The sequence below is a fragment of the Trifolium pratense genome, linkage group LG6 (assembly GCF_020283565.1).
Source record: "Trifolium pratense cultivar HEN17-A07 linkage group LG6, ARS_RC_1.1, whole genome shotgun sequence".
Classification (NCBI taxonomy): domain Eukaryota; kingdom Viridiplantae; phylum Streptophyta; class Magnoliopsida; order Fabales; family Fabaceae; genus Trifolium; species Trifolium pratense.
The window spans coordinates 35,541,234-35,556,922 of NC_060064.1; the positions used below are offsets into that span (position 1 = coordinate 35,541,234).

A 15,689-nucleotide genomic window follows, 5' to 3' on the forward strand; every position below is an offset into this window, starting at 1 on the left:
TCTCTTATATATCTGACTAAGATTGAATCCATTAGTAGTTGATACGAGACAAAACACTCACTCTGCACTCCCAAGAAAAAACAGTAGCACACCCATGTTTGTTTCTTTTATCGGAAGTCTTTCACATGTATTGTCATTTGTCAATGGCTTATATATTTACTGAAACAATTTTGGATATCTTAATCTCCAAATCCACGAAATAATAGCAAACAAAAAAGTGAAAATCTTTGTTCTTGCACCCTCCCAATGCCTAACGAAACCTTTCAATTGTTTTAGGTGCTCACTCACGACACTCATTTGGGATAAATAATTCTAGAAATATGAAGCCAACCAAATATAGAACCATAAGCACCAAGAAAACATTGTTATTGAATCACAAGAAATGTACAAGTAGATGATAATTAAACTAAAGTAACAAGCAAACATTGTATGTATGTAGGTATGTATGTATGTATGTATGTATGTAGACATATAATTAATATAATAAACTTAATTAATATCTTGCAGCCAATGCAAAGCTCTCCTGCGTCCAGTGTGGTGGATCCATGACAACACACGGATCTGATTTCTCAAAATCAGCGACCTTTTGGTGGCATTGAGGACAGTAGTGATATTTATGCCAGAGGCAGTCCATTGAAGGACAAAGAAAGCAAAATCCAAGCATCATTGGCATCAAGCATCCAACAAATGCAGCAAGACTAGGCTTTGATCTGCGGTGTGTTTTTAAATTATTAATTAAAATCAAACACACAATTAAATTCTGACCTATGGTTTCAATCAAGATTAATAATAGGAATATTATGAAGAATTGATAAAAGGGAAATATAAACAGAATGAACTAACCTGACGATAGTGAGAGAGGTGTTGGCGCAATAAGGGCAGTTGAAGGGAGCAGGAGTATCTCTGTAAATAGTCTGTTGGATGGGAATACCTTTGGGATCTCCTACCATCGCGTTTGGAGGGATGATGCCTCTCCCTTCATACACTGCTACTCCCACCGCCACAACTTCTTCTTTTTCTTCCTCTTTTCTCCCCATTCTCTCTCTTCAATTCACACAACTAACTAACTATACGCTGCTAGCTAGCTAGCTGGAATATATATTTATATTTATATTTATATTTATATTTATAGGTCAACAAGTCTCCAAACGCGTTTATTTATTTGTTTGTTTGTGCTTTAGATCGCACAGCCGCCTACGTGGAAATTCTACCTTATTCTCAACTTCAACCCTTCCAGATATATATGCATTGATCAAAAAGGTGTTTCAAATGTCAAAACCGACTATGAATCTTATTACCCGGTTTATGGGAAAATATTAAATTAAATCCAACATTTTTTTTACTGAACCATATAACAGAGGAGATTACGGTCCTATAGAATTTTGGTGCTAGTAAGATTAATTTAATTGTTAGACTTGTATTATTTTAAAATCTGAGTTTATTGGCGGATGAAATCCTTTTGAATTATAAAACTTGAACGGTTATATATCTTAAATCAACGTCTATGATCGATTACTGTATCATTATTTAACATCGGTGAATTTCTGCATCATTATTTAACATCAGTGAATCTGTATATGTGATGTATACATGGCACTGAAATGAAGGTAAATCTTATAGAGTCCGTTTGATATACAAGATATAAGTATTTGAATAAATAAATTTTTTAAGGTATTGAATAAATAAATTGTCTTTGATGTTTGATGAATAAAATGATATTTTAGTATTTTTAGACAACTTGTCCAAAAGACAAAAAATATCTAGTGGGAGACAATAATTTCAATTTTTGTTCGGCCACTTGTTCCTCAATTTATCTAGTTTCAAGAACAATTTTAAAATAAGTTCAATATCTTATTTTTAGGTGATAAAACGCACTCATACTTCATTCGATCTCTTCTATCTCTTTATTATCTCTCCTTACAAGATCGGCATATGTGACCAAGATTAGGAATATAAAATCAGTGCTGGGCTTCTAATCATTTGCAAGAGTATGGACAAATATGTAGTGTATAAAATAAAGCCTGCATTTCATAAACTCTATCCATTTCAATGCAAACATCATAGAATACTTCCCTGTTTTTGAAAAAAATTATACATAAACTGAATTACCATGAATAATATCAAACTGAAATCGTAAAGATCACTATGGAACTTGACTATGTATTTAAAAATCTATTAGATTGTGCACACAATTGAATGTAATAATTGGTAAATTATCCTTGACTAGGGAGGTAAAAGCAAAACGTACCTGAAATGGGAGTATAACTCTTTCTTCCCCCCTTTGCATTTGTCTCTCATATTGTCAATTTCCTAGTTATTCTTTGACAGGGATGAGAGCAATGTTGGACCAATGGTCCTTATCCAACAGAGGGCATTATCAAATGCTCAATAGCTTAATGGGACAAGACAAAGTGTTTTGCTGGCAATGGCTGAAAATTATTTTCCAAAGGAATTATCATAAAAATTAAAAAAATAAATAGCCTCAGTGAAAGCCAAGTCTTGCACATGCATATAATTCAATAGGTTCATCGAATAACCACCACCAACTAGAAGCAACATTAAAAAGTACACCCAAATTTTCACATGTATAATTCTGCAGTCTAGTATGCAACATCAATGCAATTAATTTGCTACCAATCCTTTTCATGGAGCACAAATAATAACTCAAAATGTTAGAACTCTAATCAATTCATCAAGGCCTTAGTATTTTGTAAACTTGATGAGTTTCATGTAACATAAAAGTCAGCTATTCAGCAATTATATATGTATGCAAGACCCCGGAATATCTGCAGCCAAAATCAGAGAAAAGAACATAGAAATTTATCAATTGAGATTTGAGACTAAAAAAAAAAAACTCCCGAACAAGCCAAATCCCAGCTTTGGTATCACCTGTTGGGAAGTTCGGGTAGCGTCGGAAGAAACATGTCAATGTTCTATGACCACAAGAGAACGAGACGTCACATTTTCACATAAAATTTTAAGGCATTAAATATCCTCTCTTATATATCCAACATTTTATTCATTCATAGTCGATGTGAGACTTAATCACTCACATTTAAAACCCAACAATCTCCCTCCAAGTGTGAGTCCTCACATCCTATAGTTGATCCAATACCATAATTCAGTCTCACTCCCACCACCAAGCCGAACCACGGCTTTGATACCACTTGTTGGAGAGTTTGGGGAAGCGTTGGAGAAACAACAAGTCAATGTCTAGGACCACAAGAGAGACGTCACATATGCACCAAACCTTAAAATATTAAGTACACAAGTCACCTCTCTTATGTATCTAACATTTTATCTATTCATCGTCAATGCAAAACTTAATCTATTCACACTTGAAACCTAACAGTTACATTATGTTATTATAACAGGAAATATGAATTCAATATAGATATAGAGAGATGTTAAAAAATGATGAAGGGTGAAAAATTTCTTTCATTTTTGATGTACACATTGGCATACCATTTGGTCCTTAATTTTAACTATAACGTCAACATTTTTTACCAATTTAACGTTCATAATAATATTAGGGACTAAAATTACGAATAGAGTGAAGAGTATAGAATATAATTAAGTTTTTAACTGATTCAGAAATAAATATGAGAATGTGTTATGTACCAAAAAAAAATGAGAATGTGTTACACTTTTAGAAACAAAAATGATGTTTTGTCCATTTTTAATTCCTAAAGTAAAACTCAACAGGAAACTTTTGATGACGGGGAAAGTTTTAATCTAAGAAGTTAACTTTTGTTTAAGTTAACAAAGTGTCTGTTTGTCAAGCCAAAAAACTAGTTTTTAACTTTGTCTTATGGCTTATAAGTTAAAAGACCTGTTTGGTAACAGTCTTTTCAGAAAGAGCTTTTAGCTTATTTTACTGACTTTTAGCTTCTTTTTCAGAAGCTATTTCAAGTAGCTTCTGAGCTTATAGCTTCTAGCTTTTCATTTTTTTCTTCCTCTTTTACCTTATTATTTTAACTAAAATCGACATTTACTCTTTATAATTTATTATCATTAGAATTTAAAATAAAATAAGTAAATACTTGTTTTAACGTTACTTCTTTTAAAATCACATGTATATAGTATGTTTTAACGTTGTCTTATTATCTATTTTCAAATATGAAGGCAAGCATATTTTTTTTTATCGATTCATAAGTACGTACCTTACTATGATTTTTTTTAAACAACGTACCTTACTATAATTAACCATTATATTATATTGTGAATATATATATTTTGTTGTTATTTTTTTTCATAAAGTATATCAACTGAAATGCAAATAATTTTTTTTAAAAAAAATCAGCATATAAAAATTAGTTTAATAATAATATTTGAAAGATATATTTATTGAATTAATAAACTTAAAATATTGTACCAAAAAAATAAAATAAACTTAAAATATTAAATTCTAAGTATTTTATTTTTTGACAAAAATTCTAAGTATCTTAAATATTATTAATTTGATAAAAAAATTTAATGAATTAAAGATGTCTTTATATGTCATTTTACACTTATCAGTCAGTTGAACTACTAATTTTACCAAACACTTCAATCAGCTTATTAGCTAAAAGCTAGAAGCTATAAGCCATCAAGCATTAGTCATCGGCCATAAGCTATCAGCTAGTTTATCAGTCATAAGCTATTTTTACCAAACAGAGCCAAAGTTGAATAATTTCTTTTGGTTGACAAAAACAAAGTTGAATGAATTAACACTATGAGAAGTGGTCACGCTAGCCTTCAGGGGTGTGGATAGGAGATATTCCACTTCCTAGTCTCTTTGTGTATTTTTTTTTCGCATGGGCTTTATTGAGCTTTTAGTTTTTGAGATTTACTTTTTTCATTCTATTAATTACTCGCGCACCTTACGCGTTTTTCATTTTACCATTCCGCTACTTAACGGACGTTATAAAAATGAGTAATTTCCCACTACTGATTATGTTTGTTCTGGTATTTGTCAAATGTCGTCCGCTACTTAAGTAGCGAAACATTCTACGCCTCACGTTCGTGACCTAAGTAGCGGAACAGTCGGTGCTCAATTCCCCCCATCCTCCTGATTATGTTTGTTTTGTTTATTTTTCTGTCAAATGTACTTCCGCTACCTAAGTAGCGGACGACAAAACGTAATAGGGTGGTTTGGTAGGGTGTGCACCATCAGCTGGTAAATAAATTACACATCCGGTAACTAAGCCACAAAGAATATTTTGTTACTTAAGTTACAGACAGAGCTAGTCTGGTAATTTCGTAGGGCGCACCCTATAATCAGTAGGATGGGAAAAATAAATCTCTTAGTTTTTTTACAATATATTATTCAAAAGTAAAATTTAGGAAAAAAAATTCTCCCACACCTACAATTATACCTCTATCTCTACAAATCAATTTGTTTTTCAATTTTACCCTTTATTTTTTTGTTAGAATAATTTTACTCTTTAGAATGCATGGAGGATTTGAATTTGAAGATTGGTTGCGAATGTGATGCTAAGCTGGGGAATTTGAAAAATTTTAAAGGTTATATAAGAAAATTTTTACTTTTTAGATTTATTATAAAAATAGTGTATTTAGACTATAATATTGTCTAGACACTTCAATTCTAAAATAAATGTAAAAACTAAATATTTTCATATATATAGGACCAAAGGGAGTATGTTTTAATCCTAAAAAAAATTATGATTTGTTTTTAGTCTTGACAAAATTTCGATTTTTTTTTAACATAATATAAACTTGGCTTAATTAGTAAAATAGTCCTTAAAGATATTTTTAGTTTCACATTGGTCCCTTAAAGAAAAAAATGTCTTAATGGGTCCTTAAAGAAAAAAAGGTATGAATAGGTCCCTTAAAGAAAAAAAATTTGTTAATCAGTTTGGTCCTATTCGAACCTTTTTTTAGGGACCAAACTGATTAACGGAGATATCTTTAAGGACCTATTCGGACTTTTTTTCTTTAAGGAACCTATTCGAATATTTTTTTCTTTAAGAGACCAATCTAAAATTAAAATTGTCTTTAAGAAACATTTTACTAATTAAGCCTATAAACTTATATTAGTTTGGGCTTTTTCTATCATGGAAGAGTGAAGAAAGTGGTGCATGGTGCACAAGTTCCAAATAATACTATAACGAATACGAATTTTACAAAATTCATCGTTTGATTGAAAGATTATATCATATAGATTATCCATAATATTTTTTAGAAAAATTGAAAATCATTTGATATGTTATTAAGACCCATCAAAATTAACGGTGTTTAATAAAAACTCATAAACTGTTAATCTTGACGGATCTCAATAACATATCAAATGATTTTTAATTTTTCTAAAAAAAATTATGGATGATCTATATGATATAATTTTTTAATCCAACAATAGATTTTATAAAATTCGTATTCGTTATAGTGTTATTAGAAACTTGTGCATCATGTACCACTTCGCTCTTTGATGATGTTAGAATTGACCATTAGTTTGAATGTTTAACATAATATAAATACATCTTACTTGTTCAAAAATATAAATACATCTTAAATAATAATGTTTTTTAATAAAAATAAATATAAAGTGGCGTGTGAGGTTGGCAGCGAAAGCAAAGCAAAGCAGTGAAGGTAGACGAGACAAAATGCAAGCCAGAGAGGTTCTCTGGAAGTGACAGGTGCAAGCAACCCCACCCACCCACCCACTCGGTTAATAGGAGTGTATGACACGCGCATATGGAGGGCGTGTGGAATGTATGTATGTATGTTTAACAGTGACAATATTCCATTCTGAGTGCGTAGCTCTCCAATCTGAATGAAATCTCTTTCTTTTCTTTTCCTTGACAAAGTCTCTGAAGCCAGCCACAAGATATAGCTTAGTTAGTTAATTCTTCTTTTTTCTCTTGGCAGCGTTGGCACTTGTATTAAGTGCTTTTGCATACAACAACAACAACAACAAAGTCTTTCTCTCTCTCTGGTGGGGGGGAGTATAATAGAAAGGTATGTATGTGTGTGTGTTATTAATTTCATTTGATTTTACTCGCAAGCGCAGGTAATAGCGGCGCATCTCAATATACTATAGATAACGATATTAATTAATGTTAGCTAGCTAGGTAGGTTATTTAATTAGTAAATTGTTGTTCTTCATATGATTGTTATTAATTGGTGTTGGCAGGCAGACAGGCATATCCCCAAATATGGAGGCGATCACTGCTTCCTTAGAGAGGTCTCTTCAAAACTGTTCCCTAAACAACAACAGCCAACAACAGAACGGGAGGAGGAGGAGGATTAGTAAGAGGAAAGACAAAACCACAGATGCATCATCATCCTCCACCACCACCACCACCACCAGCAGCTCAGACACTGCGTTAGAGCTCAACTCCCACATCTCCCTCCCTTACCACTGGGAACAATGCCTGGACTTGAAGGTTCTTTCATTTCCCCTTTATTTATTTTTATTTCATTTCATTTCATTTCCACTTAAATAAATAAATATCCCAATGTCTCAACTCAAATCACTCGCTTCTTAATTTTTTTTTTAAATTTAATTATTACTGTAATTACACTTAGAAAAATCGATCTCTGTATCCAATGTCTTCTTTCTAATTCCAATAATAACAACAGTCCTCAGCGCACGCTAGCTAGCTAGCTACAGTAACAGACAAAAACCCTAGCTAGCTAGATAGAAAAAATAAACAACTGGATTACTGTCTTGCTTTTTTATATATTTAATTTAATAATATTCTCATTTTACTTTTGCTTTATAGGGGAAGGTGCAATGCAACTTTTCTTGGTTTCTGTTGTGTTTTGGAAATTAAAATTGTAACAAAAAATGATCCATCCGTGACTGACTCATCTAATCTAATAAAGATGAAGAAAATTACTGTGTTTTAATATGTGTTGTGTTCTTCGCCTTGTTTTTGTTTCTGTATGATTGATCTGTTGCTAGTACAGACGGGAGAAATTTATTACATAAACTGGAGGAACGGAATGAAAGCAAAGGAGGATCCAAGAAGAGCAGCAGAAGAAAGGGAGTGTGAAGAAGAAGAAGATGATGAGTCAGAAGAGAGTTGGTACGAAGAAGATAGTGAAGAAGAAGAGTGTTCATCTGAGTGTTCAATATCGAAAGATGAGCAGCAATTATTATATGAAGAAGAAGAAGAAGAAGAAGAAGAAGAAGAAGAAGAAGAAGAAGAAGAAGAGAAACAGCAGAATGTTCTTGTAGTTGGTGGTTGCAAGAGGTGTCTGATGTATTTCATGGTGCCAAAGCAAGGTCAAGACTGCCCAAAATGTAATGGTCAACTTCTCCACTTTGATCGATCCCAAACTTGATTCATTCCTTCCATCTCAACTCTCAATCAATCTCTCCTTTTCTTTTTCTTTTTATATTTACTATTTTATTTCATTTTCCCTGCCACTCTCAGTGAACTTACCTCTTTTTTTTAATTATTATTACTATTATTATTATCATCGTTATTTAGGATCAAGTTTTTTATTTTTTCAACAAAGAGACCTTTTCCTCGTGTTTGCGCTTTCCACAGTAGCTTTTGCTGTGTTATTCTCTGTGAAGCACATACACCATTATAATTATGCGTGTTGCGATGTTAAACACAGTATGAAACTCGTACGATACGTGTCGGATAATTTAGATTGGTGTCCTAAAAAAACTCAATTTTTTCCTTTATTTGATTTAATTTAATCGGTATCCGACACCTGTAAGATACTCGTATAACATGTGTCGGACAACTGTAAAATTTTTTTTTTAATAAATAACTTGCTCAATTTAGATATAATGAATAATTATTGGTCTTTCGATCAAATAAAATGAACGTTTTAAATTTGGTGTTAAAGTTTAATTTGACACTTGACGGATCCTAACTCTTTTTATAAATATGCAGCATAGGGCGGTGTCCATTCTTCGTAGTAATTATTATTCTATTATTATTATTATTATTATTATTTTTATTAGGCTAAATGCATTCAATAGCAACCTTTCTACAAATTCCTGAATCATTTAAATTTAATATTTAGGATTTTGTTAATGTATTTCCTAAAGACAAATGTTAAACAAGTTAAAACTAGAAATTTTGAATTGAAAAATACAATAATTCTAACTTTTAAAAAGTTAAATATACATCATAGTTGAGATGTCTTTTGATCCTTTTGATGTCATTATAATCTTGATTTAGTTATAAAAAATGGTAATGTACATATGTACCAAGTACACATGTTATAGAAATAAATGTGAAAATATTATATTATACATACAACGATATAAATAATTGTTTTTGGGTCATGTAGTTTTGTGACTAGAATTTTACTCTTCAGGTAAGTAAGTGAGATGAAAAAATTTAATAGGTATAAATACTTTTTGTCCTTTTATTATAAGTTTTCCTTAAAAAAAAATGTGCCCTCAAGTGGCATGTTAACCTACTTTTCTTTCTCACCATATTTTCACATATCTAATTATATAACATATTAGTAAATTAATGGCAGATTTTTAATGTTATAATTTTTTTCCAAGTAATTTAGTGACTAAAAATTTTAAGGTGGATAAGTGGGATGATTAGAGTTTGAACTCCAACACCACGTAATATAATGTAATGTTCCTGTCAACTGAGTTAAGTTCAAGAATGTAGTACAACAAACAATACACAGCTGCTGCTTCCTGCCATGCCACTGTCACTGGGGCTTTATCCGCAGATTCCCTACTGTTGTGCAAAAGTAAAGATTCCTTTGTTTTTGGTCACAGTCTCCAGCTATACCAATGAGACAGAGACACACCCAGAGTCTTTACTTGGACCATCTCCGTTCATCTCATTATGCATTGAGAATTCTGCACCAAACCTCCACACTTTCTCTGTCTCCCGTTCTTGGAATCTTTCAGTGCCCCCGGGGGTCTGCGACCGAGTAGAAAACACAGCCAAAAAAACTGCATTGCATGTGCCACTTTTTATCTTTCCATCTACATGCATATATAGTCATTTTGTTTTATATTTTTTCAAATTTTAATATTTATTTTATCATTTTAATAGTATTTACTGTATTTATTATAGATTTTTTAGAAAAAATATATGTAGAGTCACTTAATTACAAGAGGTTGGGAGTTCTTAATTTCAAGAGGACAAGCACAAAGCACCCGTCAACCCACGACCTTCAATTCACCTTTTATATATCCTTTTCCTTTAAAAGTAACAACAGTATCACCTGCGTATTCATTAAGTAATCATTATAATAATTATTATTATTATTATTATTATTATTATTATTATTATTATCAAAGGTAGTTGGGCAATAAAATGCGCTCTTTATAGTAAAACTCAATCTTTGACAAACTATATTCATAAACTTAGGCGTAGGCGACGCAATATTGATATTTATAACCTTTTAAACTCTTTTCATAATATCTACAACATCTGGTGGTACATAGTCAAAAGTGTTGAATGCAAACGGTATACGATCCTTACACCGCGAAGGCGCGAACATTACAATGTGTCATCATATTTCCAAACAGCAGTGCTCTATGTTAAGAAAGGATTGACCTATGAAATACAAGAATACACGTGACTTTGAGTTGTATATTTTTTTTATATTTTCTTCCTTAGAATTAATGAAAGAAGAGTGAGGAAAGTACCTAGCCTTGAAAACTCTACATACCAAAGAGGTTAGTTTAGTGATAAAATTTCATCCTTGTTTTGCTACCATTGCCATGTTAAACAAGTGGAAGTTGCGAAATCCTAAGCCACCTTCCTCCTTTGAGCATGCTAACTTTTCCCATGCCATCCACCTGATACCTTTGTTATCATTTCCACCACCCCACCAAAAAACATTGATCATTCTTTCTATCTCATTAATTAGAGAATCAGGAAAAATATAGATGCTCATAACATAAGTCGGGATAGCTTGTAAAATCGACTTAATCATGACTTCCTTACCAGCTTTAGAGAGTGGACGACTCCACCAAGAATTAATTCTTCTCCATATTCGGTCTTTGATATATGCAAAAGTCGATTTCTTACTCTTGCTCACCATGGAAGGCAAGCCAAGATAGGTACTCGTACCTAACACATGCCTAACACCCATTAATTTATAAAGGTCTTCTTGGGCTGCACGACTGATGTTGCGACTGAAAAATATCTCCGACTTTGAGAGGTTAATTTCTTGCCCGGATGCTTCCTCATAGGTTTTTAGGATCTCCATGAGTTTCCTGGTTTCAGATAAATTGGACCTGCAAAAAATAAAGCAATCATCAGCAAAAAGTAAATGGGACACTGAAGGTGCCCCTCTGCATATCTTCACACCGTGTAGTTCTCCATTAGCCACCACCTTGTTAATAAGAGATGTTAGGTCTTCAGCCACCAAGATGAAAAGGTATGGAGATAAAGGATCTCCTTGCCTAAGACCTCTCCCTGGATGAATAGTGCCTACTTTTTCAAAATTCACTAAAGCCGAGTAGTTAACCGAGCTTACACACAACATCATCCATTGCACCCATCTCTCCGAGAAACCCATCTTACTCAAAATACCCTTTAAGAAACTTCATTCCACTTTGTCATAAGCCTTGCTTATATCTTTTTTAAGAGCAAGTTCCCCTTTAACACCTTAAGTTTTTCTCTTTAATGCATGAATTATTTCAATAGCTATCAGAGCATTGTCAGTAATGTACCTCCCTTCCATAAAGGCTGATTGCTCCTCTGAAATACATTTGACAAGAAACGCTTTTCAGCCTATTAGCAAGCAACTTAAACATCATTTTGTATAGGACATTACATAAAGAGATCGGACGGTAGTCTCTCATATAAACTGGATTATCACCTTTAGGGATAAGGCAAATATTGGTTTCATTTAAGGACGAAGGAAAGTAGCCTCTTTCTAACCAATTTTTAGTCACTGCAAAAACTTCATCTCCACATAAGTTCCAGAATTGCTGAAAGAATGCTGGGTTAAAACTGTCGGGTCCTGGTGATTTGTTGGGCTGCATCTGAAAGAGGACACTTCTAAGTTCTTCTTTTGTTATAGGTGCTTCCAAAAACTGATTGTCATCCTCCGATGCTCTAGGATGGATAAGTGTGATAACACAGGTTCTTGAACGCCTCCTTTCAGATGGAATAAATCTTCAAAGTACTTCTTTGCTACTTCACACAGATCCTTTTGCCTTGTAACTACCTCATTGGCTTCATTCTTCAACTTTTCAATCTTTTTTACCCTTGTTCTTACATTGGCCGACATGTGAAAGAATCTTGTATTTAGGTCCCCCTCTTTGAGCCAATGCATTTTGGCCCGTTGCCACCAAAATAATTCTTCTTGAACAAGTGTTTTAGCGTGTTGTTGTTGGGCTTGTTTAAACTGTGCTACACTTGCCGCATCATTCTTGTCTCTAGACCTTTCCATTTCAGCTTCCTGTTCCATGATTTCATCTTTGAAACGTTTCTTCTTTCTTCTCCCCCATCTTTGAAGTTTATCCGCACAATGGGTGAGCCTATGAGTAATTTCAACTCCTTCTCCTCTATTCCATCCTTCTGTCACCACTTCATCAATATCTTCTTCTTTTAACCAGCAATTCTCGAATATAAAGGCATACCTATATTCTTGTCTTATCACCGGGGCACATTGGAGGAGGACCAGACTATGATCAGAGTGTGACGTCAAGAGGTTGATTAATTTTGCATTCGGAAATAAAGAGAGCCATTCTGTGTTTGCTAAGGCTCTATCCAGTCGTTCTTCAATTACATGGTCACCCCCTGCTTTTAATCCAAGTGTATGGATACCCTTCCAGATGGATGTCAGTTAAATCACAATTGTTAACCGCGTTTCTGAGCCCCGAGCATAACCAATTGGGATGCGGGTGTTGGCCTTTTTTGTCCTCTTGTGATAGGAGGTCGTTAAAATCTCCAATCACACACCAAGGTAATGGTGACATATCCCTTAGTTCTCTGAGTAAGTCCCACGTCATATTTCCGATTACGTTCTGGATAACCATAGTAGCACGTTAATCTCCAATCCCCACTCTCCTCATCCTCCACAATGATGTTTACAAAATTTCTAGAGTAATTCATTACTCTACACTTTACAGTATCCCTTCACATGACTGCAAGACCCCCACTTCTACTTTCCACATCTATCGAAAGACAAGCGTCATATTTCAGCATAACTCTTATACTCTCCATCTTTTGAGTTTTAGACAGCGTTTCAGATAAAAATAGAACATCTGGTCGGTGACCCTGAGCTATGTTTCGAAGGTTTGGAATTGCATTCGGGATGCTCAACCCCCGATAATTCCAGCTTAGCACAATCATTGGCCTCGACAATCCTGGCTGTCAGGACTTGCCGATAAAAAATGTTGGATTTGTTCTGAGTGCCCATCATTTGTTTTTTTGTATTCCTCTCTCCCCCTTTTTTTTTTCTCTATCATACCTCCATGTCTTCATTCTCGTTTCTATTCAGGCTGTGATTCGGATCAGAAGGGCTAGGATTAGGGTCGGGTTGGTTTAATTTATGAATGGTTCGTGTGAGGAATTCGTGTGAATAAGAATAGAAAGGAAAAAAAGCAATAGAAGAAAACAACAAATACACAAATTTAATATCTGGTGAGTGGAAATTTCAACACTCTCTGAGATCGATCGTGTAACACTCTCTGAGACGAAATATTTCTCACGAACAAGTGCAAAACGGCATTGCTACGGCTTTTTCAGATAAAAAGGCCGGTTGTTAAAACCTTTTATGTTCCAAGTGCCTAGTTTCTGCTAGGGTTTGCTATCTTCTCTATTGAGAAGCTTGTTTTTCATAATTCAAAATTGCCGAGATAGATTTTTCGAGTTAACAAACACAAATTCATCCAGCGCATCATGGCTAATCTTAATCTGGAGGACTTATCAATTCACGCGGAGGAGGAAGAGGATGGATTCATCTTTGACATGGAGGAAGAGGGAGATGAACAAGTGGACTTTATGTGGTGTCTTATTAGGAGATTCTTAAGTAATCGGCCCATTCATGTCAACTCCATGAAAGTGACAATGGCAGATCTCTGGAGGCTAGTGAGAGGAGTGAAGATTAAGGAGGCAAAAACAGGTTTATTCTTGTTCCAATTTGCTCATGCTATTGATATGGAGGAGGTTCTACAAGGAGGTCCGTGGATTTTCGACAATCATATGCTAATCATGGAGAGAATTCAACTTGGAGTTCAAATTGAGAATATCCCTGTACCATGTTGACTTCTGGGTACAGGTGCATAATCTTCCGGTGGTACTCATGGCGGAGAAAGTGGGGACGAAACTGGCTAACTATATTGGTGCCTTTGTTGAATATGACAAAAACAATAATTCTAGTTTTTGGAGACAATACATGAGACTGAGAGTTCGAGTTGATGTTCGCCATCCACTTAAAAAGGACTCTCGAGTTAAGAACAAAGGAGGAGAATGGTGCACAGTCAAGTTCAAGTATGAGAGATTGGGGGTCTTTTTGTTTTGTCTGTGGAATCATGGGGCATGCTGAGAACAAATGTGAAGTCCGTTTTGCTAAGGAGACTGATGATGGAGTGTGAGAATGGTCTAGTGAATTAAGGGCGGAACCACAAAGACGAAACGGACGGCGGACGTCACAGTGGCTAATGGAGGAAGGCGGTGGTAGTCGAAATTTTGGTGGTGGTGGGAGAAACACAGCAAACAATTACATCGGGGGTCTCACACACAGTCATGACGCAAACATTAATGCAACCAATAATAACCATAATCACTCAATTATAATCCCAGTCGTTACACCAATCAATGGCCATCAATTATCTGACCTGGAAAACCAATAGTCACAACCTAACCTAGTCGTTCTTCACCCATCAAACCAAACTGACCAGAATTCAATTACATTTAATACCTTGTCCCAACCATCATTGCAGCATAACTAGCCGCCAAACTCTCAACAAAAAACCGACAAAAACATTATTCAACAATCATCACCTCATCATGAGCCTTTGGTCCCATCCATTCAATTCAACGCTGCAGCTTTTAATTCCCACATGTGGACCCTACAGAAAAGCTTCAACATTCCCCTAAACCGATCTATCAAAATAAACCCGGCCCAGACCCATAACCGAACCATTCATAAATTAGAATATATTATTTACCCACAAAATCATATAAACGTCCAAATAACACTCTAGATAAGAAGGTTCAGAAGTTTCTAAAATCGTTAAAAAGTTAAAGTATACAAAAAAAAAACTAGAGTTACTTTTTCAAAAGTTTAATTCTACTAGAAGGCTACGCCATCATCTTCATCGATGTATTCATCTCCAAAATCATCAATTTGTTTTCCATATGATAAAAAATTTTCAATATTAGAGCCAAAGATCAAATTTAATGAAGGTGGAGCCGAGAAAAATTATTTATTTTGAAGGTTAGAAAAAAATGGGTCAAAAATGAAAATGGGTCTTTAAAGGTAACTCACAATCACATGTAAACTCGTGCAACGAGTTTACACGATTCCAGCGAGTTTGACCTAGTTAACTCGTTGTAAACTCGTTTTTTTCCTCGAGTTTACTAGAAAATGAGTTTACATCCGATTTAACACGTTTTTCATACCTAAATATGTATAATCGAATGAGTTGACGAGTTAAAACGTGATTTTAACAACAATTGATGTATTATTTTTTTTTTGGACAAAATAACAATGGGTGTATAGTAATGGGGTTCCTTGGTTTCTGTCATGTATTGTCTTGTCGACTTGTATTGCCTTGCCTTGAT

At 34.1% G+C, this 15,689-nt stretch overlaps 2 protein-coding genes across 4 annotated transcripts; one reads left to right on the plus strand and one right to left on the minus strand.

Annotated features, from left to right (window-relative positions):
• Positions 1-337: 337 nt before the first annotated feature.
• LOC123890804 (GSH-induced LITAF domain protein) lies at positions 338-1,100 on the minus strand. The gene is made up of 2 exons (XM_045940505.1): positions 844-1,100; positions 338-710 (listed from the first exon to the last, which is right to left on the minus strand). The coding sequence occupies exons 1-2, from the start codon at positions 1,035-1,037 to the stop codon at positions 494-496; spliced, it is 411 nt and encodes a 136-aa protein (XP_045796461.1). The 5' UTR covers positions 1,038-1,100; the 3' UTR covers positions 338-493.
• A 5,641-nt stretch (positions 1,101-6,741) lies between these two features.
• On the plus strand, positions 6,742-8,374 carry LOC123892585 (DNA ligase 1-like). 3 transcript variants are annotated; one of them, XM_045942403.1, is made up of 3 exons: positions 6,742-6,957; positions 7,133-7,385; positions 7,912-8,374. In XM_045942403.1, exons 2-3 carry the CDS (start codon positions 7,155-7,157, stop codon positions 8,287-8,289), a joined length of 609 nt encoding a protein of 202 aa, XP_045798359.1. In that variant the 5' UTR covers positions 6,742-6,957; positions 7,133-7,154; the 3' UTR covers positions 8,290-8,374. The 3 variants fall into 3 exon arrangements, with proteins under 3 accessions (XP_045798359.1, XP_045798360.1, XP_045798361.1); XM_045942404.1 differs by lacking the exon at positions 6,742-6,957 and having other exon boundaries at positions 7,912-8,106; positions 8,137-8,374; XM_045942405.1 differs by lacking the exon at positions 6,742-6,957 and having other exon boundaries at positions 7,912-8,106; positions 8,140-8,374.
• The last annotated feature ends 7,315 nt before the right edge of the window (positions 8,375-15,689 follow it).

Bases quoted from the DNA above. Each gene is read 5' to 3' on its own strand.
- LOC123892585 (XM_045942403.1), top strand. From the start codon at position 7,155: ATGGAGGCGATCACTGCTTCCTTAGAGAGGTCTCTTCAAAACTGTTCC. The intron at 7,386-7,911 runs GTTCTTTCATTT...TTGCTAGTACAG, and splicing joins AACAATGCCTGGACTTGAAG to ACGGGAGAAATTTATTACAT.
- LOC123890804 (XM_045940505.1), bottom strand. From the start codon at position 1,037: ATGGGGAGAAAAGAGGAAGAAAAAGAAGAAGTTGTGGCGGTGGGAGTA. The intron at 711-843 runs GTTAGTTCATTC...AACACACCGCAG, and splicing joins ACCTCTCTCACTATCGTCAG to ATCAAAGCCTAGTCTTGCTG.